Source organism: Zonotrichia albicollis, chromosome 2 (genome assembly GCF_047830755.1).
Source record: "Zonotrichia albicollis isolate bZonAlb1 chromosome 2, bZonAlb1.hap1, whole genome shotgun sequence".
NCBI lineage: Eukaryota > Metazoa > Chordata > Aves > Passeriformes > Passerellidae > Zonotrichia > Zonotrichia albicollis.
The window spans coordinates 50,693,981-50,721,882 of NC_133820.1; the positions used below are offsets into that span (position 1 = coordinate 50,693,981).

The 27,902-nt window shown below is 45.2% G+C and overlaps 1 protein-coding gene across 1 annotated transcript; it reads left to right on the plus strand.

Moving 5' to 3' along the window:
* The first annotated feature begins 1,050 nt into the window (after positions 1-1,050).
* On the plus strand, positions 1,051-27,871 carry PANX1 (pannexin 1). Its single transcript, XM_005495734.4, has 5 exons — positions 1,051-1,317; positions 11,013-11,152; positions 21,647-21,870; positions 23,221-23,891; positions 25,547-27,871. Exons 1-5 carry the CDS (start codon positions 1,137-1,139, stop codon positions 25,630-25,632), a joined length of 1,302 nt encoding a protein of 433 aa, XP_005495791.2. The 5' UTR covers positions 1,051-1,136; the 3' UTR covers positions 25,633-27,871.
* Positions 27,872-27,902: the final 31 nt, after the last annotated feature.

Genomic DNA, 27,902 nt, shown 5'->3' on the forward strand with positions numbered 1-27,902 from the left:
ATGCCACAGTACATGCTGGGCAGGTTAGGAGTTTGGAGCATCTGTCAGACTGTGGTGGGGCCATGAGTGCTGAGAGAGCTGGGGCTCACCAGCCTGGGGAAAGTGCCTTAGGGGCTCTTCACAGTGCGTGCAAACAGCCGATGGAGGAGTAGCATGGACAGAGGTAGGTTGTTCTTGGCAGTGCCTGGTGAGATGACCTGAGCTGATGGGCACAAACTTGCAGCAAGGAGTCTCCATTCAAACACTGCACCTGTGTTGAGGCAACCATAGACATGAGTACAGACTGGGAGAACTCATGGTGAGCCGCCCTCATTGGGGGTTCTTGTGGATGAAAATCTGGACATGAACAAACTGCTCAGAATGCAGAAAGCTAACCTCATCATGGGCTGCCTCATCAGAAAGAGTGTGGCCAGCAGGACAAGAAAAGTGACTCTGCCCCTCTGCTTTGATCTGTTGACACCCACCTGGAGTGCTGTGTCCAGCTCTGGGGCCCCCAACACAAGAAAGACATGGACATGCTACAGCACATAGCTGTACGGAGGCCTCCAGAGGAGGCCACAAAGACGCTCCGTGCAGGGACTGGAGTAACTCTCCTAGAAGACAGAGTAAGAGAGTTGTGACTGTTCAGCCCAGAGAAGACAAGGCTCTACACAGACCTCACTGTGACCTTCTAGGACCTAGGGGGACTTAGAGGGAGAATGACACTTTACAAGGACACGCAGTGATAGGAGAAAGAGGTATGGCTTTAAACGCAACGAGGATGAGTTTAGAATAGATTTTATGAAGAAATTCTTTATTGTGAGGATGGGAGCACAGGTGGCACAGCTTGCCCAGAGAAGCTGTGGATGCTCCATCCCTGGTGGTGTTTAAGGTCAGGCAGGGCGCTCCTGCACACAGCGGGGCTGGAAATATATGATCTTTAAAGTTCTTTCAAAGCCCGGCCATTCTGCGATTCCGTGCCCGGCAGGTCTCCTGGCACGGCCGCAGTTCCGCTCCCGACCCGCAGGGCGCCGCTCGGCGCCCCCCGCCCTCTGCGGGCGGGCCGAGCCGGGCTGCGGGGGCGTTCCCGAGCCGAGCCGGGCGGGGCCGGCCCAGCCTGACCCGGCCCAGCGCTGCCGTGCGGAGCCGTGCCCGCCATGGCCATCGCGCACATCGCCACCGAGTACGTGTTCTCCGACTTCCTGCTGAAGGAGCCGCCCGAGACGCGTTACAAGGGGCTGCGCCTGGAGCTGGCGCTCGACAAGATCGTCACCTGCATCGCCGTGGGGCTGCCGCTGCTCCTCATCTCCCTCGCCTTCGCCCAGGAGGTCTCCATCGGTAACTCCGGCGCTCCCCTTTCCCGGTTCCCGGCGGCTCCCGCGGCGGACAAAGGGCTGTGCGGCGGCGGAGCGGAGCTCCGGGCGGGAATGGGGCTCGGCGGGCTCGGCTGCCGGCGGGGCTCCCGCTCGGAGCAGGGCAGGGCAGGGGGCGCCTCTGGGCCGCGGCAGGGAGCGCTGCTGCCTTCCCGGAAAGCCGCCGTCCCGGAGCGCATCCCTGGCGGCAGGCTCATCCAGGTGTGCTGGGCTGCCCAGCCGGCCTCCTCCTCGCTGGGGCATTCCCTGGCCGCTGCCGTTCTCTCGACACCTCCCGAGCAGGGGCTTTGTCAGCCCAGCGAGCGCATCTTCTGCCGTGGGAGCGATGGGAGCGCCGAAGCCGCGCTGCCCTTTGTTTCCCAGCGCAGTTGGGAGCGGAGCTGCCAGCCGGGATGTGCCAGGGGAGTGCCCGTCTGCTGCCGCTCCGGGTGTTGGGCAGTAGGATTCGGTGTCGCTCAGCTGTCGGGAACAGGTGCCACGGAGAAGGGCTGCCAGAGCTCTGCCGTGCGCTGCGGGCGGCTCACCCGCAGGACGGCAGTGGGAGAGCTCTCTGAAGCTTTCCGCTGCTCCTCTGCCCTCCTGCAGCTGTTCCCGCTCGACTGTCAATTTCTGCTGACTCTATGGTAGATGAAACTATGCTTTACAGGTAAAAGGCCAAGTTCCCCAATTATTTTACTATCTTTTTATTTACCCACCTCCCCAAGTTACAAAAGTGATCATGCAGCAGCCTTTGGCATTAGGAGTGGAACTAAATGATCTTTGAGGTCTCCTCCAACCCAAGCCTTCCTATGGTTTGCTAAGAATAGCACTACATGAATGAAGATTTCAAAGGTCTATATGTAATGCTATCCATTTGGAGAAAGGGGTGAATCACAGGATTTCCAGCCTTTCATAGAGATAGTTTGATTTGCTGCCTGCACCTGTTTATTGGCATTCAGTGTTATACACCTGATCTCCATCATCTGCAGGATTGAGCCAAGTGAATGTCAGGAGAGTGGAAACTGGAGTGCAGCTTTGGATGAGTGGTGAATCTGTGCAAAGCCATTATGAGTAGCATTAGTCAGATACCAGATTGCTTGAGAGATAGGATGCCCCAGATTGCTGTATTTACACACAGCTACACCCCTATTGCACCGGATTGCTGTGGCACACAATAACTGCGCAGGGAATTGAAGGACAACCGGACTGGAGACCAGATCTGAGCCCTATGGCACCTCTGTTCATCCAGAAACTGGATGGACACATCCATGTTTCTGCACTCTAACCTGCTTCTTTTAGTTTTAGATCTGCTGCTGATATAGGCGCATTTCTTCCTCTTCAAGCAATTAAAAAGAGAAAGTTTGCATTTCCATACAGCAGCTTGTATATGAGCCTCTTAATTCTTCTTTCTGCTTCTGCTCTAGAATTGCTGGATCCAGTTTGAAACAGTGCCTGGATACCAATGTTTCTTTTATTTCTTTCATTTTACTCCCTTACACAAAGATCAAACACACAGTTGAACTGCAGAGTTCGGCAAAGTGTGCCTTTCTTTCAGATGAGTTAAGTTCTTGTCTTTCAATTATTTCAAGTTGAATCTGTGAGTGAAGTAGATTCATAAAGCAAGAATAAAAACAAGGGCTGCATCTTGCTAGTGTTTTTGTTTATAATCCTGAGAACCTGTTAGAAGGAAACAGTGGGTTGAAAACTGAGCCTTTTTAGTTGAGAAATAAATATGTAAATAACTATGAGAAGTACTTGTCACTGTTATTTCCGGGCAGGGGTGAAACTGCACCACGTGGTGTCCATACAGAAAGTGATAGTAAAGCAGCCACGCTGCTGGGACAGCTGTCACCTATTTCCCACGCACTCCTTGCTGCTCAGCAGGCTGGCTGCTTGTGGGACAGCCCAAAACTGCTTCCATTAAGGCATTTGGTGGAACACTGAGGATTTTAGGGGCTGGAAATGCCTGGTTGTCTGTGCTGTCATTTTCAGCTGGCGATGAAATAGACAGTGTAGTTTGTTTTCAAACACTTTGTGATATAATCATCCTCTGAAAAAGCTCAGGAGTGCTAAACTGAGTAAAACAGTCAGGGTTCATTTTTAGGTCTGAAAAAGAATAACTCAGAGGTGGGTGTGAAAGTGGTGGAAATACCTGCTCAGAGTACAAAAACTGAACACCCTTTCCAAAAATGAATGCTCAGCTCCTATTTCTGTTGGGATAATTGCATTCTTCCCACCTCAGGTTCTCCTGGCACCTCATCCTGTCACCTTCCTTTCCTGCTGTGCTTTCCTGTTCCGTTGCAGCCTGGTGTCAGACACCTGCAATTTCCCTCCTACACGCGGTTGCTCGAATTGTGCAAATTTATTAAAATGTTTGCCAACGCTATGGAAGTTTTCTGAAGCCACCAAGCAACTTTTAGTTTTGATGGGAGTTTCAGGAAATAAATGAGATTCCAGCTGAATCACAGAGGATTTCTCTGCTGGAGGTGTGGAAAACTCAGCTGGAGCACCCAGCCAGTGAACAGTGCTGGAATTCTGGGGTTAGTGCCTGCACCCTGCTTTGGCATTCTTCAGGAGCAGGAGGAGAACTAACCTGAGTGTGCTTTTTTGCTATATTTTAGAAACCCATGGTCAGTTATAGTTTTGTGAGGATTTTAAGCTGGTTCTGGTAGTAGTTAAACAGTGACTGAGCTATTGTCTGCTATCCCTGGGAATCTTTGCTGCTTGAAATCCTGCACCTGTTACCTCTTTGCAGCTAGACCTTTTTTTATACAATTTTATATAATTTTATATATACTGGGAATGGAAAAATGGAAATAACGATAGGATTGTGTGTATTGTGCTGTACGTGTATATTCCTTATACTGTGGCTTGATATTATTTCCTTATATTATTTAGCAGTTCTTGGGTAAATTATACTAGAAGTGGTCAGGTAGTGTGGTAACAGAAACCACCTAAATGTAGCTAAATCAGCAATTCTTCTTATAAAGGGGGAAAAAAACCCTCTTGAAAGATGGGGCACCCTCAGCAGTGTATGAATGAGAAATGAAAAGAGTTTTATCTGTGCCATTTTTAGTAAGAACTGTTCTGAGTCAGAATTGAATTCCAGTTTCTGATCTTAGATTGTGTGTACTGCAAGATGTGCTTTCTTACTGTAAGTACTTTGGCTGAAAACATAGATATTTATTCCCAGGGTGCTGCTTGGAGCAGGATGCTGCAGCCCTAAGCAGGTACAGTCATATGAGCAGAGAGGAAATCAAAACAAGCTGCTTCATTTTGGCCTCTGCCAAAACTCAGCTTAGTTCTGGGAAAAATATCAATGGCTGTCTCGGGTTGCAGCAGAAAGAAAAGCAGATGTGAGAGCTGTCCACTCAACATCAAATATTTTCATCTTTTTCTGTAGGAAGGCCAACTGTGAGCTGCTCATCTGTGCTTGTCACCAAATGATGTTTGACCTCCTGCATGCAGCAGCTTCAGGCACAGCTGTGCAATGGGCAGCATTCCCTGCAGCCTGTGTGGGAGGTGATGCCTGGGGAGGGATGAGAAGGGAGGGAGAGAGTGGACAAGAATGGAATTTTGTGGTGGCCACAGCAGCCCTTACGTGTTTGGTTTGGGTGTTGGTTGTGCATGGCTCACAGGTAGCTGGGATGAAGGAAGCCAGGTGTTTTAGCATCTCTGCAGCTGGCTTATCACTTGTGGCAGGATGCTGGGCTGGGAAGTACCAGACCATGGGCCAACCCACAGCATCTGCATGAATCTGTCAAAATGGAGATTGGTTGCATTAAAACCATCTTATTTCCCACTGGTGCTCTCTGGTGTATCTTGCCATGCTGGAGGATGCTCAGAGGTGGGAGCCTGTATATTTGCACCAAGCCGATGCATTCTTATAAAACTCATGATTGGGAGTCAAATCGATAGTTTTTGCCTTCGTGGCCTCTGCGATCACACAGTCACGAGCTTCTTGCAGCTCCTGTTGTGTTGATGCTGCAATGAGCAAATCATCCATATAATGAATGATCTTTACCTTTGGAAATTTCTTCCGTGCTGGTGCCAAAGCTCGTGCCACGTACCATTGGCAGATCGTCGGAGAGTTTTTGAGGCCCTGTGGAAGAACGACCCAATGGTATCGCTGCAGAGTCGTTTCCTTGTTGATACTCGGATCAGTGTTCTCGGGTTCTCGCGTTCGGAATGGCTTCACGTGCCGCGCCGACACCCACTTTAGACCTCGATCTGTGGAGATACAAGCGAAAGCTCAGAGCCTTGCCTTATGCTCTGCACACCACAGGGTTAATGTCCCCATTGACCACTCTGGACTTGCCCAGTGGTGACAATCCTTACTTGCCCTGCTCATTTTCCACCTAATTTATGGGCATCTTTTTTCACTCAGTTTTTTGGTTTTTTTTTTTAGTTTCCATCCTTGCAGTTGGCTGCCTGTGGGATTTGAGGTGCTTTGGCTGGCAGAAAACGCAGAGTGAAGGGTGTTAGTGGAGAGCTCTGGATGCTGCATCCCAGAAGCTTCTGTGGGAGCCACGATAGCATCAGTGCCCCTTACTGCATGTCCAGCTGGGCCTGGATCTCTCTAGATGAGTTAATCATGTGTCTGAAGCAGTCATGAGAATAAAATGTGTAGAAAATAAAAAAAAAAAAACCTAAACAACTGTGAGACTAAATCACAACAAATATACTGAAAAAATAGTCTTAACTCTCGAACTGGGTTCCTTTCCTCTCTTGTACCTTCCTGTTTGGTCTTCCCTGCTCATGTCCCTCTCCTTTCATGTTCCCAAGTTCCTGGGGAGGCTCTTGGGAAATAATCCTGTCTTGTGACTTGCTAAGAGCTGGGGGCTAAATTGGGTTGGGTGTAATTAAGCCAAGGACTATTACTGTGGCAGCTGCTGGCTGGGAGCTGGAAAAGCCCCTCCCGGTGCTGCTGGAGCAGGCTGTGAGCCAATGGCTGAGGGCTGCACACCTTGTTTGGTTCAGCAGGGCGCTGTGAGACCCAGGGCGTTAGTGAAGAGCTGAGACAGCAAATGTATTGCCTCAGCCCAGAGCAGCCAGGCAGGCTGAGACCCTCTGTCAGAGAGGGGCAGATCCCAGCAGGATACACTCTGCTGCTCTTTGGCATGTCAGGAGTGCTCAGGAAAGAGCACAAGTTCCAGCATCAGGCACAGGCCTGCCTGGGCAGCCAGGGCAAGCTTGTAAAAACATTTGCTTTAATATCAAGCTATAAACTGTCATTGTGTGAGCATCTTCAGCTGTTGGTGAGATTTTTTTCTGTTTAATTCCTATAGAGCCAGCTTTACATTTCCTGTGGAAATGATGGTAAGCTGCTTTAACTGCCAGAGTAAATGTAAAAATCATGGGCCTCTGGTGTTGCCTGAGATCTGGGGTACCACCCATGTTGGCAGGGAAGCTAGATGGTCATTGTCACTGTTTTGTAGTGCTTCTCCTTCAGATGAAGGGAAATTCTTTGTTTAAAGGTGTGGTGGAATCTCAGTGGTGGAAATTTAATTCACAATTCCTGTTTCCTGTGAATCAAAAAATTTATCACTCTGAAGTCTGTGCTTGATAAATACCATCTCTTTTCCCACTGTATGATTTTGTGACTTCTCTGAGGGGTAACTTGCAGCCCTGTAGAAAGAAATATACCTGCTAATTTCTCTGACCCACTTCCTTAAACATTGTATCACCTGAGCTTTATAACTCTGCTCCTGCTCCATTGCCAAAGGACCCCTGGGAGGAGGTTCTTTTCTCCAGTGCCCCCTTTTGCTCCATACTTTCTTCTTCAACGGATTCTGTTTCTCCCAACCTTCTCCTTGGCATGCGTTGGGATTCCTTTTTTTATTCTTTAAAATACTTTTTAATGTTGGTGTGGAGGATGTATGTTGGATGGTGCCTGGCAGTCTGCATTGTCTATATGTGCCTTGATTTTCTTGCTTACGTTTTTGTTCAGTGCCTACTAAGGAGCATAATTCTTGCTAGATGAAGTCAGATGTTTGAGTATCATGGCAAGTTCATTTTGCCTTGTGGAAAATTATAGTTAAAATTAATGGCCAGGTTTTCCTCCAAGCCTATGCAAATCTTTTTGCAGTAACTGCAGTGTATTAGAACCCAAATAATTACTTAATGAAGGTTCAATCCTGTCAGCTGCAATCATTTGATCCTGGCTCAAGAAAATTAGTTAAGCCTATGATTAGCATTGATTTTTGACTGTCCTGTCTGTTGGCTGCAGTTTCTTAGTTAGATGTGTAAGTCAGCAGAGAGGTTTTGAGCCACTGGAGAGGAACCAGTCTGGCTTGCTGGCTTTACCCTCTCTTTTGTGAAGGATGCAGCCAGAGGGTGCTGATCCCTCAGCTCCTCCTGCCTTGGACCCAGCAAAGAACTCCAGTACTGAACAGGGATTCTCCTTTCAATCTGAGATTTCCTTGGGGTTCTGAGAGTTTCTTCTCATACACAGATTTTCTGCATAGGAGCTGCAGAAGAGCCAGTTGCAGGGGAAGAAAAGGTATTTCTGGTAGAGATGTGGAGGCAATAGCTGGAAGTTTGTTGGCAAAGCACCCATGAAGAGGCACCACAGCTGCGTGGGGTGACAGCTCATCCTTGCTGTGCACTGGCTGCAGTGACTCAGCCTTGCACTCTGCACTCAGCCTGCAAGTAATTCCTGCTGCAACAACCAGCCCCATCTGTAATCCTAGCACTCTTGGAAAAGTGTCATTTCATCATATGTGGCTGCACACCTGCTGCTGCCTAGCTTTCTGCAGCTCTTTTGGGTGGTCTGTGTTTAGGGCAGCCATCATAAATGGCGTTTTTTTATCCTCATTTCTTTGCAAAAGTAAAGGGCAAATCCCTATTGCTCCCTCTCCAAAGCTAATCAGGAAATGATTACAAAAAAAGTCTGTTGCCAAGAGTAATGATAAATTGGCCAAAGACTGTTGTGGCAACTGCTTAACAAATGCAGTCTTTTGTTATTCCTCATCCTTCTTGCTTGTATATTTTATCTCCCTGTTGTTATGGGCTTGTTAGCTGCTTTTCTCTTTCCCAAGGTATTACTTGCAGGAGCAAGGGAAAGGAATGGCTTTGTGTCACCAAGCCAGGAGGCTGCTCCTGTGATAGCAGAGGACCCTTAGCCTCTCATAACCTAGCTCTGTGCATAGCTGTGAGCACAGTGGGTCTGTGGAAGGCATGTAGCCCTGTGCCAAATTTCTCTAATAGAAACTACAGATTTTCTTTTCAACTTCCTCCAGAACAGTCCAACATAAAATAAATTATCTCTCTATATATACTGCTGTTACTCCTTTGGAGGAGAGAAGGAAGGAAGGAAATAAAAGATGGGAAATGGTGACCATTTTCTGAGGCATGTAATGGTCTGTGTTTTGTGTGGATGATGCACAAAAACATCTTCCCTGTATAAGTCCTAACTTTAGTACTGTCACTACAAAGTTGTAATTGGAATTAACAAGTGTTTACAAACAGGACTGCAGTCAGATAGTTAAAAACCAGTCCAACAACTGGAGTGCCCCCTACTTGAGGGTGAGCTCTGTGTGCTTGGCTCCCAGCTCAGGTTTCCAGTGTCCCTGCTGGAACACTGGGGGTTGTGAGTGATGGTCTCTGCTCTGCTGCAGCACTGGCTTTGCTGTAGCTGTTCTGGTAGGAAGCTGTGCACATGACATTTTGGAGAAGGAGGCTGGCTGCCTTTTTCATCACGAGTTTTGGAGAAGAGGCATGCCTGCCTTTTTCCTCACTTCTGCCTTTTAAACACTCCATCACTTTAAGTGGTGTTCCAACTGTTAATGAGAATGAACACATGGAATGTGTTTCTTTTTGTGGATGCACAAACATGAATAAGACAAAGCATCTTTCTGAACACTCCATTGCTCTCCTTTTGAAAGTGTCACTTGTTTGCTGCTCCACACTGGGCACAGCCACCAGCAGGAGATTGGTTAAATGATGAGAGCAGGGCATGAAGGGTCCCTATCTCATGGAGAGCAGACATTAAATGCCTGCTTTTTTCTTTGTTTTCTTTCCCCCCCTTTTTTTTTCTGCAATATATTATTTCTTTGGTTTCCACAACTAATGGAAATTATCTGGGAAACAAAAACTCCCATGGCTTTGGGGGAGTGCAAGTGCTTGTGAGGTACCAACTTTGCTAAATCACATGAGCTCTGTTCTGGTAAACAGTAACTGGTTTTCATAAGGGAGACTTGTGGCAGGTCAAACCATGGTGATCAAACCATGTCCTTGTGATACTACAGCCCTAGAAATAATTATAATAGTGACTCATATGGAAAGGCTTTTATTCATAAAGCTCCTTGACTATGCTACATTGTGAAGAGGCTGTACAAGTTACAAGGCGAATGCAGTTGGCTCCTTTTCCAAAAGAAGTTGTTATTCTCTGGAAACTAAACTAGAAAAAAAGGCACAACAAATGACACAGGCTTGCATTACATACTTACTCCCATAAAGCACACAGAAATTCCATTAGCATAACTTAGATTAATGTGTTCAAGAGAAAAAATTATAGCACGTTTTCCCCTGTTGGTCTTTTGATATTGGCAAAAGCGTTGGAAGTGTTGCTCTTAGAAGAAATGTTCATGGCATGGCCATGTCCACTCTGTGTATTATTTGGTGAAATGATTGTCCTGTTGCAACATTTATGAAAGTCCGGTGGAAATGTATTTGTGCTGGGGGGATTGCTTTCACTGTCAAAGCTTCAGAAATAAAGCTGAACCCCTTCATCCTGTTTTACTGGCATTACCTGAGGAGCCACTGGTGCTCCATGTCCCATCACCACTTTTCCTGGTTGAAGTATGCTGTGGGAGGAGTGCCTGTGACTAGCCAGAGCAGAATTTGACCCTAAGGCTGGTAAATAGTTGCTCTTGCTGTCAGCTGGGGCCTTGATCTTAATTTGAACCTCCTGAGCAGCTGGAGAGGTCCTGGGACTAAATGGGAATGACAGTGTTATGCATAGTCTTGGACACAGCACATCACTGCACCGATGAGGAGGGGGCTGGCATTCCTTGGATGTGTCTGGGGCCACAATTTCTCTGCCAGAAATTACAGGGGGAAATCCTTGTTTTCACAGATATAGCTTGAAGCCCTCCAAATAATTTGCAGTCTCAGAGGCAGAAGTGGCAGCACTGTGGGAAAACCTGCTCTTCCATCATTGCAAGGGCTGCTGGGCTGCAAGAGTGGTGTTTGAGGTCTTGTTGCAGTAGACATGTGAGCTGCAGGTTGTGCTTTTGGGAAGTTGTGACACTGTGGTATGTGATGGCATTTGTTGCCTCGGGCCTGATGCGCTCACACTTTGTATCTGTCAGTTCCCTTTGGCCAACCTTTAAGTGTTGGTGAGTGAGATTAAGAGTTAAGTGCAAGTGAGAAAGATCTTAAAGGTCACATTTCCCACAAGACTTACAGAAATAGGCCTAAAAGATAAGTGTTGTACTATGCTGTCTCAGCCCTTAGGGACGTCCTTAGATGGATCCCTGTGCGAGTTACAGCCTTTGGGGGCAGTGGGAACTCAGGACCCTCCTCCCTGCAGAACTGCTGGGCCTCGTCTGGTCACTTAACCTGATAGCTTTGGGTACCACAACATATTAAATGGGACTCTTCTTCCTAAACTTGTTTTCTTCTTTTTTTTTTTATATATCTTTTGAGGCTGCAATAACCTTTGCTTTGTTTTCCCAGGTGCTCAGATAAGCTGTTTTGCACCCAGCTCCTTCTCCTGGCGACAAGCTGCTTATGTGGACTCCTACTGCTGGGCAGCTGTGCAGCAGAAGCAACCATCCCACAACAACTTAGAAAACATACCCCTGTCTCTGCATAAAGTATGTATAGCTCTCCATCTCCTGGCAAAGTTATTCCCACATAGAAACCTACCTTTGCCTCTTTTCTGGTTTCTCTGCTCTGCTGTAGTCCTTGCCTTTGACTTGACTCTCTATTTTTAGAATGTTTTCTTTCCCTTACTTCCAAAGAGGGAAGTACTAGAGAAAGTAATTTCTGCTTTCAAATAAAGGGTCACCAGTTATCTGACACAAGAGTAATGTTAATGTTGCTGTGTTGCCCTGGAGTGGATGCTTCACCTGGCTTTAGCCAGGAACTATTTTAAAACTGGATTACAGGACACAACAACTGCCTTGATGCTTGTAAAAGCTTATTTTAGAAAAACAGGGAAATAAAAACATTTTATATTTTTATTGTGTTACTCTTGCCCAATTGTGCATGGAGAGAGAGACTTGTGGCAGATAGTCATTTTGGGGGAGATGAAATTAATCAGTGGTACCAACAGGTTTAACCCTGTCTTCAGCTGCTCTTCTTGCATGTCTGCAGGCCAGCCACGAGCTGGCTTTCATTGCCTCAAGTAAAGCAGTATCATATAAAGCACAGAAAGAGATTTATTTTATGGGTTAAAAGTGCAGTGGGTTTTAAGATACTTGAGCTGGCTCAAAGCAGTTGCTGAGGTTTGGCAGGAGTTACACACTGGGTTAATGCCATGCCAGTGCCTGGAGCTGACTCAACTCGAGAGGCAGCTTTGGCCTGCTGGAGCAGTGCTGATGCCAAGGTAAGAAATGCTTGTTGGGCTCTGCAAATTTGTATTCTGCCTTCCTCAGCCCTTGTATCATTTGCCCCAGCAAATAAACCCCTGGTACCTGGGAGCAGAGGAGAGCCTGGTGCTAGAGGGAGCTCAGGTATGAGACTTGCAGCACCTGTATTTCTGGCTTTTGCTTCTCTATCCTGAGCCTCAGATTTGATTTTCCAGTCATCTGGTGGTATAATCTCTGAGGGGCTATTCAAGGCTGATTTGTTTGCTGACTCAAATCATTAATTGAGGATTTACATTTGGCTTCTCCAGTTAGCTCCACTGATAACCTTGACCCATTAGGTATGTGTTTCATGAATATTAAAGCCAGACTTGTTGGTTTCTAGCCTGAACTCTTCCCTGCATAGTTAGGACTCCACTTCAGCCAGAGCTTCTATAGAGGCCAGTCGAAGCTACTGGAACATTTCACAGTGCTGGGAACTCCACCTGCAAACCTGGATATTTTGCTGCCACTTTCTCTTAAAGGAATAACCTCTTGTTACCCAAATTTTTTGTGTTGAATTTCATGTGATAGTTACCTGCTGATAGCAAGAAATCTGCTTGTTTGCGAGCCACAAATAGCTTAAGCACTCATACTTTTACGATGCAACCCATGTTAATTTGCTGACTAGTGCTGTATCAGAAATTGCTGCAGTTCTCCATGACGTGTATGGCGTATGATGTTTCCTTGTAAATGTCCTGCAGCCTGTCTGCAGGAAGTGCATCTGCTCAGCCGAGCCAGGGGCTGTTACAGAGGCTGGTGACTCATCTTCCCAGATCCATGATTAGCCACCCACCCTCTGATCCAGGCACTGGGAGCTGCAGATGCTCTTTGGAAGTCAATACTAACTAATATACTTCTGGTTGTTCATCAGCCTCCATGCTTTACAAGTTTACACGGAAGGAGGGGCATTACAGCTGTTTAACAGTGAACTTAGCTCCCACTCTGGTGTCTGAAGGCTGCTCTTTGCATCCAGGGCCAGCAGCTGCTCAGTGCCTTGGGATCACTTCTGCCGGAAGACTTGGGTTCTCCCCCCACCACTGCACTACAAAGTATGCACAAGCTCATTGCTCTGCAGATTTGGCTAAATAATTATTTTAAAAATGGCTGGAGCAGAGCCTTTTGGGAGCACAGGGATTAGGTTAAGGAGAAAATGGAGACTTCCTGTGCTCAGGTCAGTGGTTAGTGGAGACCTGACTCTGCATCTACAGCAATGCACACAGAGGGACAGCAGGGGTCATTAGGCCCAGTTCTTCTTAAAACCTCACTTAAAACTTTTTTCTTGCTTTCTGGGAAGCAGAGCTTTTATTTGCAGGGCATCTCGGATTCTTTCCAAAACTCTGACTCACTTAGTATCTCACTATATTGGCATGCTGGAAGGCTCCATAAAAAACACTTAAGGAGGCATTATATTAAAGTTTTGGGGCAATGAGACTGTAGGCCCCATTACTGATTAAAATGGATGGGTTTCCTTCTGGCATGCTCTCTGTGCTCTGGCAGAAGTACTGCCTCCTGGGGCAGGGCTCAGTGTGGTACAGAGGCAAGGAGGAGCAGGGAACTCTTTGGTGACAAAGCCAGCATGTAGTAACCTGCGCTGCTTTTCTTCTCAACATCTGGTTGCTCTGGAGGATTATCAAACTCTCCAGAGTTTTTTTTTTTTACAGAAAAACTGAAACCTTTCCATCTCCCTCCTGTTTCAGAGTTCAAGTTTGCTCTGGGATTTTTGGTTTTTTGAACAGTAAAATGTAAGTTTCAGTTCTGGGCACTCCCTAAAGCTTGGCACCTTTACTGGTTGTCCTTTCTGCTCTAGGAGGTCTCTCCCAGGGGTTGAATTTATCAGTTTGGAAGCTGAAAAGGACCATACTGCAAACTTCTGGGTTCTTTGACTCTCTAGTGGTCATTGTGCTCCTAGAGGGTGCCCAGGACCTCTCCCCATGGAGAACAGGAGTTCTGAAATTTCCAGTTGTCCTGGAAACTCCTCACACTGGGTAACCCTCAGCAAGAAGCAAAATGAGTTGTGTGCTACACTGCACAATTCAATGAACAAAATACCTGCAGATACATATAAAGAAGAGACTGTGGTAGGTCCTGCCTGTATTCTTAATTTAATGCTAAGATTTCCTTCTCTTTGTCAGTGAAAGAGCTGTCAAAATGATTATATGGCTGAGACCTCTGCCTCCTCTTCAGGTTTGTCATTGAGGAAACTTACTCTGGTCAGGCTTCACTGTTTTGTTGCCTCTGTTTTCTTATGGGATTTTCCATTCAGGTTTAGTTCCCTTAAGAGGTTTCTTGTGTCTGTCTGAAGCGTCAGAACAGAGATGTTGGTTTCTAGACATGAGTGGTAAAGACAGTCAGTGGTGATGGGGATGGAGGAGTTTTGTATTTGCCTGCCCTGTGCAGGCAGTTTGCTTATTGTCTCTAAAGATGAGTGTTCCACCTGACAAGTTGTTTTGGTAAAACTTGTCTTGGTCCTTAACTGGAAGGAGAAGAAAAGCTTTTGGCCATGTAGTGGAGGAGGAGAGGAGGGGACTGCACTGTGAAGCCTTTTTAATCCATAGTGCACAGAGGAATTTATGAAAACTCAAGCAGGAGAACAGTGTGCATCATCTTACCAGCTCTTGATAGCAACCAAGCAAGTTGAGGGGTGGTTGAACCTGGAGTGATGACCACTTCATAGCCCTGAAATTTGGATTGCTAGGATGGAGCTGCCTATGATCAAGAGTCTTCTAGGGATTTTTTAAATTACTGTATGTTCTAGTCTGCTATTAACTGGGGAGAAGCAAAGAAGATAAAAGTAAGCAAAGAAAAAGTATAGGCTGTTCAGGAAAAGGAGATTTGTACTCACATGAAATGCAGGCAAAGAATTCATCTGACTGAAAGACGAGACCTTCACATGTGGCACAGCTAGAAGAGGTCACTTGTCTCACTCAGGTCTTTCAAAGTGCAGGACAAGTGCTTTGGGACCTGATGAGAGTGGGTCTGCAGTCTTTGTATGCGTGAAGTGAGATTATGTGAAAACCTTCACTTTTCATAAAAGAAGTAAGATTTACCATGGACCCTTGAGTTGTTTTTTGAGTCACTTGTCTGTGAATACGCCAAAACAAACCTTGGGGTTATTATATTGATGGTACAGTTATAATTGAGATTTTTACCTGGTTCTAGTGACTCATTGTTTGTACAATTTCTTAATTGACTCAGGGCTCCTCATGTTTCACCTGTAAACCCTTCCCAGAGAGATTAAGAGCTGTCAGAGCAAGGACACCCATAGATGTATTAATAAATGCAGATGCATTTTGAAGTAATTTCTTGAAACTGTAGCGCTAGAGGAACTCCATTCTGTTGCAGATGGAGTCATCCACTTCACTCATAAGAGAGAGGCAACAATGTGTTGATCTATAGCAGTGAGTTAACACAGTTCAATAAATGTGAATGTGACAGTGGTTTATCAAGGTTCAGTGATACACTACATTATTTAGTGCATGGAGGATAGAATCAAAATTGTTGGGGAGACCCTCCTGTTGAGTTATGAGGTTCAGAAAGAACTTCTTTGTATTCTAAACTTCTCAGAGGGGAGTTCAGATGTGGATAGGTTCAAACTTAGTCCCAGACCTCTCTCTCAACAGTTAATGTCTAAAGGATTGTATGTGCACTGTCAATCCTTTGAATCACTTAGCTAAGATTTCAAGCATGCTAATAATCACCTACAGACCATGTGTTACAGCAAGGAGTTTCTCAGCCTTGAGGAGGAACCTTGAGAGGTATCCCTGCTCAAGGGGAGAAGCTGGGATGCAGTCTGTAGCCAAGCAGGAAAGCTTAACAGGCCCAGGGCTGCCCGCTGCTTATGGAGTGTGATGTTGGTCTTGTGTACACCAGCAAGAGGCCTGGGTCACTGCTCCTGGCAACCCTTGACTACCACGTTGCCATATGTCCCCCAAAGTCCAGAATAAACTGGATACAGCCATCACAGCCTCACTGGTGATCATGGCTTGAGCTAATTGAAACGGGAGAATGCTTTTGAAGCTGTACCAGAAAAGAAAGTATGTAACAGGAGGGATAAAGGTCACATAGGGTTTGAGATTCACTGTAGGTTTGGAGACAGGACAAGATCTCATTTAGAATAATCAGTCATTCACAGCTGTTTCTGCTGAGCACCAGTGAGACAACTCCCATTGCTGCAAAGAGGAATAGGGTCATATCCAGAGGGAATTTAATGCCTTTGCTTCTGGAAATGTTAATTACTGCCATTAGCCTGTTTGGGGACTAGTGCCTCTGCTTGGGCTTTTTCCAAAATTGGAAATGGAGAGGGAGACATCTCACCATGTTCATGTATTTTAATGAAGGCACTTCAGTGCTTCATTCTTTTAATTGTCTGCCAATTAATTTTTCTCAGAGCTGTTACCCAGACCTGTGCAGCTCAAGTTTTGTGCTACTGTACTCAAGTTACTCTTTGGCCATGGTCAGGTAGGTGGAAGTCAGAATGCTTTCAGTCACTTGTATAGTGTTTGCCCAGAGGAAATAGGGACTGAAGATACAGTAAAATTAGAAAGAAAGTAAAATGGTTGTTTTCTAAATACCATTAAAGTTATTTTCATCTTCTTACAGCCATTTTTATCCAGACCCTGGCAAGCTTTCTGTAGATTAGGTCCTTGAAAATGCCGTTTGCATCACTCCAATTCCAGCTTTTTTGTTAGTTTGTTTTTGCATGATAAAAGCATATTTGAGGTTGTAAAGCACTTATTTTAAATGCTCTTCTAACTTCTTTTCTGTGTATTTACTTCACCTTAGCAGAATTGAAGCTGGAGACAGACTCTTTTGTGCTTTAGTCTGATTTTATCTTTCACCTTCAGGGGAATGTGATGCTTGTGCATCTTCAAAAGACAGTTTTGTGATTCCACCACTTTATGTGCTTCTGCAAATGGACTGCTCAAATGCCTCTTCTTCCTCTACCCATGCACGTGTTCTTGCTGAACAGTGGCTGAGTGCTAACAAATTTACTTAAACAGCCTGGAATGTGCACAGGGCTCAAGGGCTTGTCAAGTGACGTGACCTGCGGCAGTACAGGGGCAGCCTCTTGGCTTCCAAGTGCTCTGCCTCCTTGGGAGCCTGCTGTTCCCCCCAGTGTGCCATCAGGCTAAGGGCCAAGCAAGGCAGGAGAACCTGCTTCCATCATCCTAGCTTTCAGAAGCTCAGAAAACTAAAGGGCACTGCAGTTTGAGTCCCTGCTGCACATACCGCTCCTTTTGTTAGTCTCCTACTGAATATGGTGAGAAAGGAACTTGATAGTTACACAGCAAAGGAAAAACTGAGCTTCACTTCTGGGCCTGTATTTTTCTCTGGCATACCTTTGACCATACAGATCTTGGGATCAGTGACACTTCCTTCTACATCAATGCCCAAACTACCCAAGACTGAAGGGGCACTTCCTCCTTGTGCCCCTTGTTCGGTGCCTTGGGAGCAAATAAACCATAAAACCATAAACCATAAAAGAAAGGCTGATGGCACATGGTTGTCTGTGCACAAGTACCACAGAGTCCTCTTCTTAAAATGGGAAGTCATTATGTTTGACTGTCAAATGTAGTCAGATGAGCTGGACAACCCAAGTCTATTGCTCTGAAGCCTAGGACTCATGCCAGATGACTTTGCATTTTCACTTCTCCTTGTCGTTCAGGACCTTAAATGTTAATGATTCAAAACAATTTGCTGGTTATCTAAGCCTGCTGTTAACAAATAGAACAAGCATATCTGTCACGGTTTGAGCCTGGCACAGAGCCAGTGCCCCCCATGAAAATTCCTCACCCTGGTGTCTGCTGTGAGATGTGACCAGGAATAAGCAAAACAGGCTCTAACTTAAACATAAAGAACACTTTATTACTTAAACTACAGGAAAAGGAAAAAAAGAAATTGAAAACCTTACAAAAAAACTTTCCTCCTCCCCACTCCCTGACTTTCCCAATCCGATACATTCTCCCAAAACACCAACTGCCCAGCCCGGCACGACACTTTAGTATACTCAAACTGCAGTTCATGAAGAGGAAAGGAGTCCTTCTTGTTCCATAGGCTTCTCCTGGAAACACACTGAAACCTCGTGTGCTTCCTTGTCACTTCGGCACCGCCCGGAAAAAAAGTCCTTTTGCCGCTTGTGACATCTTCCTTCCATGCCCAGTGCTCTCACCACTGAGACATGGCCAGAGCTGCTTTTAGGGTTGTCTTTCAAGGATGCCTTGTCTCACTCCAAAAAGGCACAGTCTCTGCTTTGGGACATCTGTCCCCCCCATATTTTTCCAACCCCCTGGGGCCGGGGGGTCCTCACGAATGAACCCTCCTGGTTTTGAGGCACTGCCTCCCCCTAAATGCAGTCTGTGTCACAGGAACAACTGAGTCCATGGCCACAAGAAAAGTCCAGCCAAAAGGCCACTCCAAATCATCTCTCCCCATCCAATCATCTCCACATTCTTCGGGCCAGGTCCTTGTCTCATCTCATCTCTTATCTCCCTTCTTATTCAGCTTCGAGGAGGATTAGCATTTTTGCAAGGCCCCAATCATGAAAGAAAGGGTTAAAAGTTTTCAGTCTTTGTCTATCCTGGGACGAGATGATACTCCCACACGTGCTGCTGCTGCGGCCGGCCGGGCTGCACCCTTTCCCCCCCCTTTCTCCTCCTGGGCCGGCTGCTATCACCGCCGACTCTCCCTCTCTCTCCCTCCTGGGGGGGGGGGGGCTGGCTGCCCGATGTCTCGATGTCTCTTGGGGCTCCTCCACCCTTCCATCCTTGAAGGCCCCTCACCTCCCATCTCTGTTCAGGCCCCGGGCCTACCACGTGGCTGCCCCTCCCCCGCCCAGCAGCAGCGGTCTGGACGGGGGAGAGATCTGACCTCTTCGCCACGATGTCCCAAGAGAGCGTGCCAAGGGCAGTGCCCTGCTTTTTAACCCCTGTGTATTCTCGGAGGTGTGTCCAAACCCCACTGGCTACACTGGGTGCCAGTCTCAAACCCAAAACCTTCATTGGTTTGACCACAGCTTCCCAGAATTCCCACTCCTTCCTGGTCAAACCACCACATTATCTTTCATTTTTAAAAAAGCCAGGATTTGAGAAGGATGGAATTGTGCATCAGGTGCTGTGGAAAAGATGACAGATACAGACTTTTGTTCGCAAACAAAAAGAGCTGCACTAATGATCGTGTACTGCCCTGGTTTGAGACTATTCAGAAAAGAGTTGCACAGAGTTCACTTATGCTGCAATGAACTGAGCTTTGGGAGTGATGAGAGCCTGGCAAGAGGAACCCCAGCAGGTGCATAGGAAATGTGCCTTTTCCCAGCAGTGTGATGCTCTAGGTGAGGAGGCAGTGGTGAAGGAGCTGGGGAGAGGAGGAGGTGCAAGGCAAGATGGCAGAGGCTGGTTTTTTAAGGCAACAGCCTAATGAGGGCAGGCTAGAGGGGGACATCTGGGACAGGGCAAGAGGGCTGCTGCCAATGTGCTGCACAAGTGCAGAATTCTTTTAAGCTATAAAGGAAGAAGTGGAGACTGGAACAATGGAATTTTGGGGCTGTAACTCCAGTGTGAAAACTATCTTGCCTCTTACCACATGTCTTGTAGTGCTTGGGTTAAAGAGATCTCTAGGATTATATGGGATACTGCTGATGGCGTTTCCAGTTTTCAGGGTCAGAAAGGGAATTAATAAATCTTCTTATGCTGCTAAAATTTGAAATGAGTGAGTACTAAATCCAAGCAGTGTAAACCAAAATAAGGTATATGCATTATATATATATAATATTACTAATATATTTTGGTTGCTCCTTACTGAATCAAATGTGTCTTTGTTGTTTCTTTCCCCATCTGGCACCAGTGGAAAGGGGCTCAGAGGTGTATAACACAGGTGTAAGTGAAGTCAAACAGGCTTTGCAGCTATACAGGCAATGTTAAGCATTTGTTAAGTCCTATGGAAAATGTGTTGCAGCAGCTTAGAGGAGCTTAGGTAAGTATAAGATGGGTTCAAAGACAGATCATTTCTATTTCTACATAATACAGAATTCAGAGGACTGATAGAGCCTGGATGTGAAACCATGAAATTTTGGGTAAACCGAGGTATCAGGACTCAGACCTGGTGGGATTGTCCACAGAGATAAATAAGAAGATCAAATTCTTGTGTTGATGATGAGATGTCCAAAATACATTGGACATACCGGAGTTTTACATCTCAGTTGGAAGGTCTGCACCTGGGAGAAGGAAGATGGTCTGATGTTATCTGTTGTGTGCAAAGAGGAGGGAGAGGCAGTGGTGAGGGCAGAGCTCTGCACAGTTTTTATGGGCTGCTGTGGATAGGGGAAGTCAGTCATTTAAGGTCTAATACATCATACGCATTCCTACTGCCAGTAATAACGCAGGGTTTTGCTTTAATGGTAGGTGATATTAGAAGTAATTTTCCTGAATAAAATGTTCCATAACATCAAATTACTTTGTGCATGCAAAACTTTAATCTCTCTTGATTAATGCAAACACAAGTTAGCATAGTTATATTAGGCCTAGATTTTCATCTTGTTAAATACCTGCAAATGTACGTGTAGCTTTTCCACTTGCAGTGATTAATGACTTCAGTTCAGGCTTCCTCTAAAAATCTCCACTGGCTTTGCCAGTGAACGTGCATGGGCACATGGCTGTAACACTTGTGTTGTCTTACATCTGTTTCATATTTGTTCAGCTAATTCAAAGTTCCTTATGAACTGATGCTAGATTGGAGTTAAGTGTGCTTGCTAGCAAAGGTTGATTGTAATGAATTAGAGGTTGGCTGAATTTGCAGTACATTTCATTACAAACTGCTTGTCTCTCCAGATCTTCGATTCTGTCTCTGTAAGGGTAATGTTATGTATGATTTTATGCTTTGAATATAATGTTAGAGTACATAGAAACACCATCTTTCCTGAAGCTGGGAGGAATTAGAGCGACAAGAGCTACTTGTTGATGAATAGAAGAAAGATGGCAAAACTTCAAACTTGTGTTTTATACCTGCTTCAGCCCTTTTCCTAGGCAGCTGTGACCATGTAAGGGCTGACTTCTCAGTGCTGCATTGACGCCAGACCATTCTGATGCTGTGTGTTGGTTTCCATTTAGGTGTTACCTGAAAATGTTCAAATACCCTGAAGTGTTACAGCCACACTTACATCTTTTACAGTCACTGGATGCACTCTGAGCAGATGTGTGTTTGCAGGCAGAGGCAGAGCTGTAGCAGCTCTAGTCATTAACCTCCTGACAGCAAATGGAAAGCAGGAGAGGTTTTGCTGGTATTTGGTGTGCTTTAGTTGCTATGAACAGTGGTGACACATTGGAGAGGGAGAGTTAGGCGGTGCTGTCTTCTGCTTTCAGTCAGCCCCTCTGATAGCTGCTTTGCTGTGCTGTTTGTTTTTTCCCCAGGTTAATGCTGTATTTCTCAGTGTCAGCTCCAGTGGTTCTGAATATGTAGAAATTGTTATCAGGATCCCGGCACCTTTATTCTGTGTGCTTTTTTTTTTTCCTTTGGTGGGGAGAAGCTCTAAGCAGCAGCAGAGTTACTGGAGCTGTCTGAAAAGAGATTTTGCTTCCCTGCATGTCCCAAATAATCACAAAATTGGGTTTTAGTAGAAGGATTTAAATAAAATTACAGGGATTTAGTAGGCCTCTAGGAAATGTAATGCTTATGGGGAATGATGGTGATTGGCTGACTTATTATTTATGCAGGTGAAGCCTAATCAGGGTTTTTTTCTCCCTGCAGTTCTTCCCATACATCCTTCTGCTTGTTGCTATCCTGCTGTATCTGCCATGTCTGTTCTGGCGCTTCACTGCAGCCCCTCACCTTTCCTCAGACCTGAAATTTATTATGGAAGAACTCGACAAAGCCTACAACAGGGCAATCAAAGCTGCTAATAGCATTCGAAGTGGAGACTCCAGGGACCCTGCTGACTTGATTCCAGCTGCTAATGAGAACTTGACACAGAGGTAAGATCTTGGGGCTTGGCTTTCTCTGCTCTTCAGGTTCATAGCAGGTGTGACATCTGTACCCACTTAGAAATTTATTGCAAGGGTTTGAATGGTGACTTGACACAATTTTAAGTTTAGTTAAAAGAAAAAAGATGTCTGAAATGATTACTTTGGCCCTTGGAGCTGGAACTTATAACTTTCTTTTTTTAAAGAAAACATGTAATGAGCTCTTCAGATGACTTATTACCTGAGATGTTCTGATGTCTTTAGTTGCAGTAGGTGTTAAGTAGTTTTGCCCTCCACAGTGTAAGAAAAGAGATACTTCAGTCCTCAGTGCTCAATGTTCTTGACAGTCCCTTGCACACTGTCAAGTTACTTGTTATCTCCTGTTCTTTAAGATACAGGTCTGCAAAGCTTCTGATTAGAAAAATGATTAAAAACTCAAACATCAAAACCCGCAAAAGCGACACCCTCCCCCCCCTTCTGATCAGGTTGGTGCACTGTTCCAACCAGATCCATTTCCTGCTCCCTTGTAGGGCCAGGGTACCTGTTTCTCTCTCTGTGCTTACTGCACCTGTTTTGTACTGGAAAGGAACAAAAATATTTTGTTCCCATGAGGGCTGTGGGTTTTTCCCATTTTCCAGTGTTTGAACTCTTTTGTTTCTTAAGCAAATTTTCTGTGTTAGAGTGTTGATATTTTTCATTTGTCTGCTATTCTATTGGTTTTCTGCTGACTTCAATAAAACTACCCTTGATTTACATCAATAAGAGGATGTGAACATGTTGGAGTGAGTCCAGAGGAGTATTATCAAGATGATTAGAGGGATGGGACACCTCTCCTGATACAGGCTGGGAAAGCTGGGGTTGTTCAGCCTGAAGAAGAGAGACCTTAAAGCACCTTCCAGTACCTAAAAGGGATATTTACAAAAAAGACTGGAGAGGGGGTTTTTAGAGGGGCATGTAGTGACAGGATAGGGAGGAATGGCTTTAAACTGAAAGAAAGTAGGTTTAGATTAGGCATTAGGAAAAAATTCTTCCCTGTGAGGATGTTGAGGCTGGCACAGGTTGCCCAGGAAAGTTGTGGATGTCCCACCTCTCAAAGTGCTCAGGGCCAGGTTGGATGGGGCTTTGAGCAGCATGGTCTGGTGGAAGGTGTCCCTGTCCATGGCAGAGCACGGACGTTGGCTGGAAATAGATGATATTTAAAGAACCCTTCTAATGCAAACCATATTGTGATTCTGTGATTTTTAAGAAGGGTTTCAATCTTTTATCTCATTTAGAGTACTAAATTTTGTTGATATTTGGGGTGGGTGAATGTTGCAGCGTCTGATCTATATGATTTGATGGGTTTTTTTCTTTCTTTTTCAGTTTGTGGGAAATATCTGAAAGCTACTTTAAATACCCAATTGTGGAGCAGTACCTGAAGACAAAAAAGAAATCCAAGTGCTTAATAATTAAATACATTACATGCCGTTTGCTCACACTAGTAATTATTTTCATTGCATGCCTCTATCTGGGCTACTACATCCGCCTCTCCTCTCTGAGCGATGAGTTTCTTTGCACTATCAAAACTGGGATCCTTAAGAATGACACAGCTGTTCCAGAAGTGGTTCAGTGCAAGCTTATTGCTGTTGGTGTCTTCAAGGTACTCAGCTACATTAACCTGATAGTCTATCTGATGGTGATGCCCCTGGTAGTGTATGCAATGTTTGTTCCATGGAGGTGGAATTCAGGTGTTCTCAAAGTGTATGAAATCCTGCCAACTTTTGATGTTCTGAAACTTAAGTCAAATCATTTTGATGACTTAAGCCTTTACCTCCTCTTTCTTGAGGAAAATGTGAGTGAACTTAAATCATATAAATGCCTTAAAGTGCTGGAGAACATTGCAGTTTCTGAGAAGTTTGATGTCATGCAGCTTTTGGTAAACCTTGGTACTATTAAGACTGATACCATAGATGGGAAGCCAGGGACTGCTGAGTTGGAGAAGCCTGAAGAAACAACTACAGAAGAGCTGGAAAAAGATGCAACAGAGTTACAAGGTAAGCTGATCTAGATGTGTATTCCTACCAAAACCTTATTAATATATTCTGTGAGGTAATTCTGCTTAGTCCTTGCTCTGTAGCCTGCTGTGTAAGTGCTATAACCTCAGAGGAATGTGGTGGTGTAAGTGTGTGGCACAGCTGAACCCTGGGTTGTTTGTTGGGTTGGTGGTCCTTGCTGACATCTCTGCTCTGGCACTAAGAGGCTTCAGCTGTTTGAGCTTTACCTGCATGAGGCCGCCTGCACAGCAGGACAGCTCTAGGCTGGGTTGTGCTTGAAGCAGCTCCAGTGAGAAAGCTGGTGGGTTCAGGACTTTTCTTCAGAAGCTGGCTCCAAAGTGCAGCAACTGCTGCTGCTGCTTCTATGCAGGATTTGGCAGAAGTCATGGGTGCATATAAAAATAAGTCTGATGCTCAGAAATGCTGCTGGCAGAGGAGCAGGAAATGACAAAAGAAGGGAAGTGGGACTGGGTCAGTGACCATGCTCCTGTTCCTGCGTTCATAGAGAGTAAGGAAAATTGACTGTAAAGAGATCTTTATCAAAATGGTCCAAGTCAGTCTGGATTGGTGCAATGGCTCTCTGGATATCCCATCAGTTTGCAGACATGGTCAGCTTGAGCAATCACTCATATACAATACAGTCTAGAATTCTGTCCTAAAAAATGTGGCATACCTTAATTGTGAAACCAGTTCCTTCCTCAAGTGCAGAATTAGAGAAGCCAAACATCCAGGGAGAGATATAAACCAAAAGTGATGATGATTTAAAATATTTAGAAGTTTACCTGAGTATGTGAGCACAATGCAGGGAGAAAGTTAAAGAACTATTTTAAAGGTAGGAAAAGAATAAATCTATTCTCTCTTCAGAAAGCTATGGCCTGTAATTAATAAAAAAGAGGCATCAGTACCCAGGGGTTAGCTGTTCCTGTACTTGAGTCAAGCAGTTGTGGTAGGCTGAGATTTGGAGAAGTCAAATTATGCAACAGGAGAATTCAGAACAAACAAGCAGAATTCTTTTTGAACCAGAAGAACCCCTTTTGGCAGCCATCTCTTGTGCAGCAGCTTGGAGTAATTCTGACAGCATTTAGTTTTCCTTTTAAATCTGTCCAGTTTTGAAATGACAGGTGGGTTTGGAAGTGAAATATAAAAGCCTGAGGTGGAGATCTGGGCTCAAGGAGCTGAAAAGTTAATAGAAAATATGACTCATTTTTATCTGAAAGCAGAATTTTTGAGATTGTTTTCACCTCATGAAAACACTTCAAAGATTTATTTCTGTCCAGATCAGAGCAAGCTAATGCTTGAAGCACTGTTAAAATGGATTGCAAAAAGAAGCTGCTGTGTTTGTGACCAGCTCAGACTGGTGTGGCCCCTCTCCTTCTGCCTGGGGACAGCTGCAGGCTCCACACCCATCAGCAAAGCGTCACCCACACCTCATCATCTTTTCCTCTGTCCCTTGTGGTGTCAGCATGTGTTTGTGAGGGGCTGTGCCGGCTCTGGCAGAGCGACATGCAGGGCACCCTGGTGCTGGGCGTGGGGGCTGGAGGCGGCTCGGGACCGGCAGCAGTGCAGCACGGGCAGGGTGGCGCTTCCTGTGTGCACCACGAGGTGTTGGGTGGTTTGGTGGCCCTTTCTCTTCTAAAGCTTTGCCTTCTCCTCAGTGCTGACAGACCGTGATGCGAGTGGCAGTGCGAATACGAGAGAAGACAAGAGACTTCGCCAAAGGCTTGTAGATTCTTCATGCTGATGCTTCCCAGCTGCAGGAGCCAGGAGCCCAGTCCATGGGAAGGCTCCTCCGCTGCACTCAGTGCAAGGTGCTGCTCTTTAATGCCTGACAGTTCCCCAGAGGCCAAACTGGCTTACAGACTATTTGTTGTATAATAATCAGGAGTCATGTGCCTGAAAAAGCACGTTGTATGCTTCCGTTATTTATTAAAACAATCAAACCACACACAAGGAGGAAAAAGAACAAAACAATTCTGTTGTGAGTAGCAAGTGATGTGCATTGAATGCAGTTGAAGGTGGCAGCTGGACAGAGCTCGCTCCATGCTGGACAGGGATGGGAACATAACTCTGCAGGTAGCAAAAAGGTATGGCCACTGATTGCATTCTGAAGTGTTGCTCTGCAGCAGTGGCCATCTCAGTTCTGGGGTTTAAGTAAGGTAACTTTGGGCTCTCTGACCTGGAAAAGGGGGGCTGGGGTTGGGGTTTTACAGTGAATCTGGTTAATCTGTCCTGGATGGTGGCTGCCACTGGTACTGGCTGTGTCTTCATGGGAAAAATAGAGGTTACTCTGTTCTGCCTGAGATGTCTCTGTTAGTCATCCCAACATTCATGTCTGGGATTAAGTACTTGACACTGGTGGAAAAAGAAATACAAGCAGTTTTAGTGTTAAGAAGGTACTGTAAATATTAGGGATTTTGAGTTTTCTATGTATTAATAAATTAATAATGTCTTAATAATGTTTTTACAAAATGTAATGGTGTGTAAGCTAAGTGTTGGTTTAATTTCTATCCCTCAATTTTTTTTTTGGTCTTAGTGTCTAATAAATCCGCCTTGGAGTTTTGGACTCAAGATTAGTGAAATTGGTTCTATTTTTGTAACGGTTTATTGAAGTTGTTTTGTAATGTTTTTATGCATAGAATTTTTCTCAATGTGTTTGTAGTATCAAATGCAGTATTAGTTGTGGTGTTTTCTAAACCACACTTGAGAAGACAAACTAACTTGTATTAAAGTAGCACCCAAATGCCTCAGCAGAGCCAAGTGCCCAACAGCCAAGGTGAAGTAGATGTGGATAGTGTGACAAGTTGTTCTCCCCCACACACATTGTGACTGTATTTTAATTAAATATCCTTAAGTGTATTGGAAGAGACAAAATAAGGGGGAGTGTTTGTACAAAGGTTTGTTATCAGACCATTTGGAGAGAGTAGGATTCAGCTTTAGTGTTGTCTTTTCTGCCCAAGACCTCAACCTTCACTGAGTATTAAAATGACCTTTGTCTTGAAATATTAGATGTGAGGTGAGGTGAGGTGGGTGGGGAGAGTGAAGCACCACAGTGGCAGTGTATATCTTTCACAAATGCAATATACTGACTTGTTTTTCTGTATTGTCCATAAAAGTGAAATGACTTACCTGTCACCTCTTCCAAGCTGGCTTTTTAAACAAAGGACTAGGTAGGTCTTCCAGTTTCCAGTTCCTTAGTGTCACCCACTTTTGTGCTCTCATATGCTAGCATTCTCCATATGGTTGTGGGTGAGGGGCAAACAGGAGTAACTGGTGGTACCGTTTTTGCACAGAACTCTTCATGTGCTGCAGCAGATTTCAGAGATTGTGCCCATATTTGAATCTGGCAGCCGCTGTGAACTGAAGTGGGTCTGAAGCCGAGTGGATCTGAAAGTGCTGCTGTGCTACACTTAGGGCTAATATTACAAGAACTCTTCTGTTTTCTTATGGCTTTCAACTAAGACAAGCCTTATTTTAAGAGAAGTCTTTCAAGCCATAGTTTTATGCTACCTCTGCCCAGGACAGCAGCACAGCTGCAATCCTAATGTCTCTTGCATAACCAGCACAAAACAGGGCTTATATTGGACACTGGTGGTCCACACTGCTGAATTTTACTGCCATAATTCTGCCATGAAGCCTATGATCCCTTTGACCTTCCCTAGATTCTGTCTGGCTGTGCTGATGTGTTGCTGATGGTCCTTTGTATATAGGCAGTGCCAGGTGCACACTGTGCATTGTATGTCTTGGACAAGGAGCTGTAGTGCAATACTAAGATTTTGTGATGTGGATGTGTTTGAATTGTTTGATGTAAGTAGACTTTCCAGTCTTAAAATTCAAAGCTCCTGAAAGCCACATGTTCATGTTTCATGTTGGATATGTACCTAACTTTTTACTAATTCCCCTTTTGTATTAAAAAATATGACTTGCTACAGTGAATTTGTTGTTGTCTTCTAAGGTGTTCAATAAAATGCCTGTCAATCCTCCTTGGTTATTGAAATGAAATCGATTTTGTGA

What these genes read in the sequence shown, in the direction of transcription:
- PANX1 (XM_005495734.4), top strand. Translation starts at nt 1,137, where the DNA reads ATGGCCATCGCGCACATCGCCACCGAGTACGTGTTCTCCGACTTCCTG. An exon ending in CGCCCAGGAGGTCTCCATCG is followed by an intron (nt 1,318 to 11,012) that starts GTAACTCCGGCG and finishes TTGTTTTCCCAG; the next exon opens with GTGCTCAGATAAGCTGTTTT. An exon ending in AGATGCAACAGAGTTACAAG is followed by an intron (nt 23,892 to 25,546) that starts GTAAGCTGATCT and finishes CCTTCTCCTCAG; the next exon opens with TGCTGACAGACCGTGATGCG.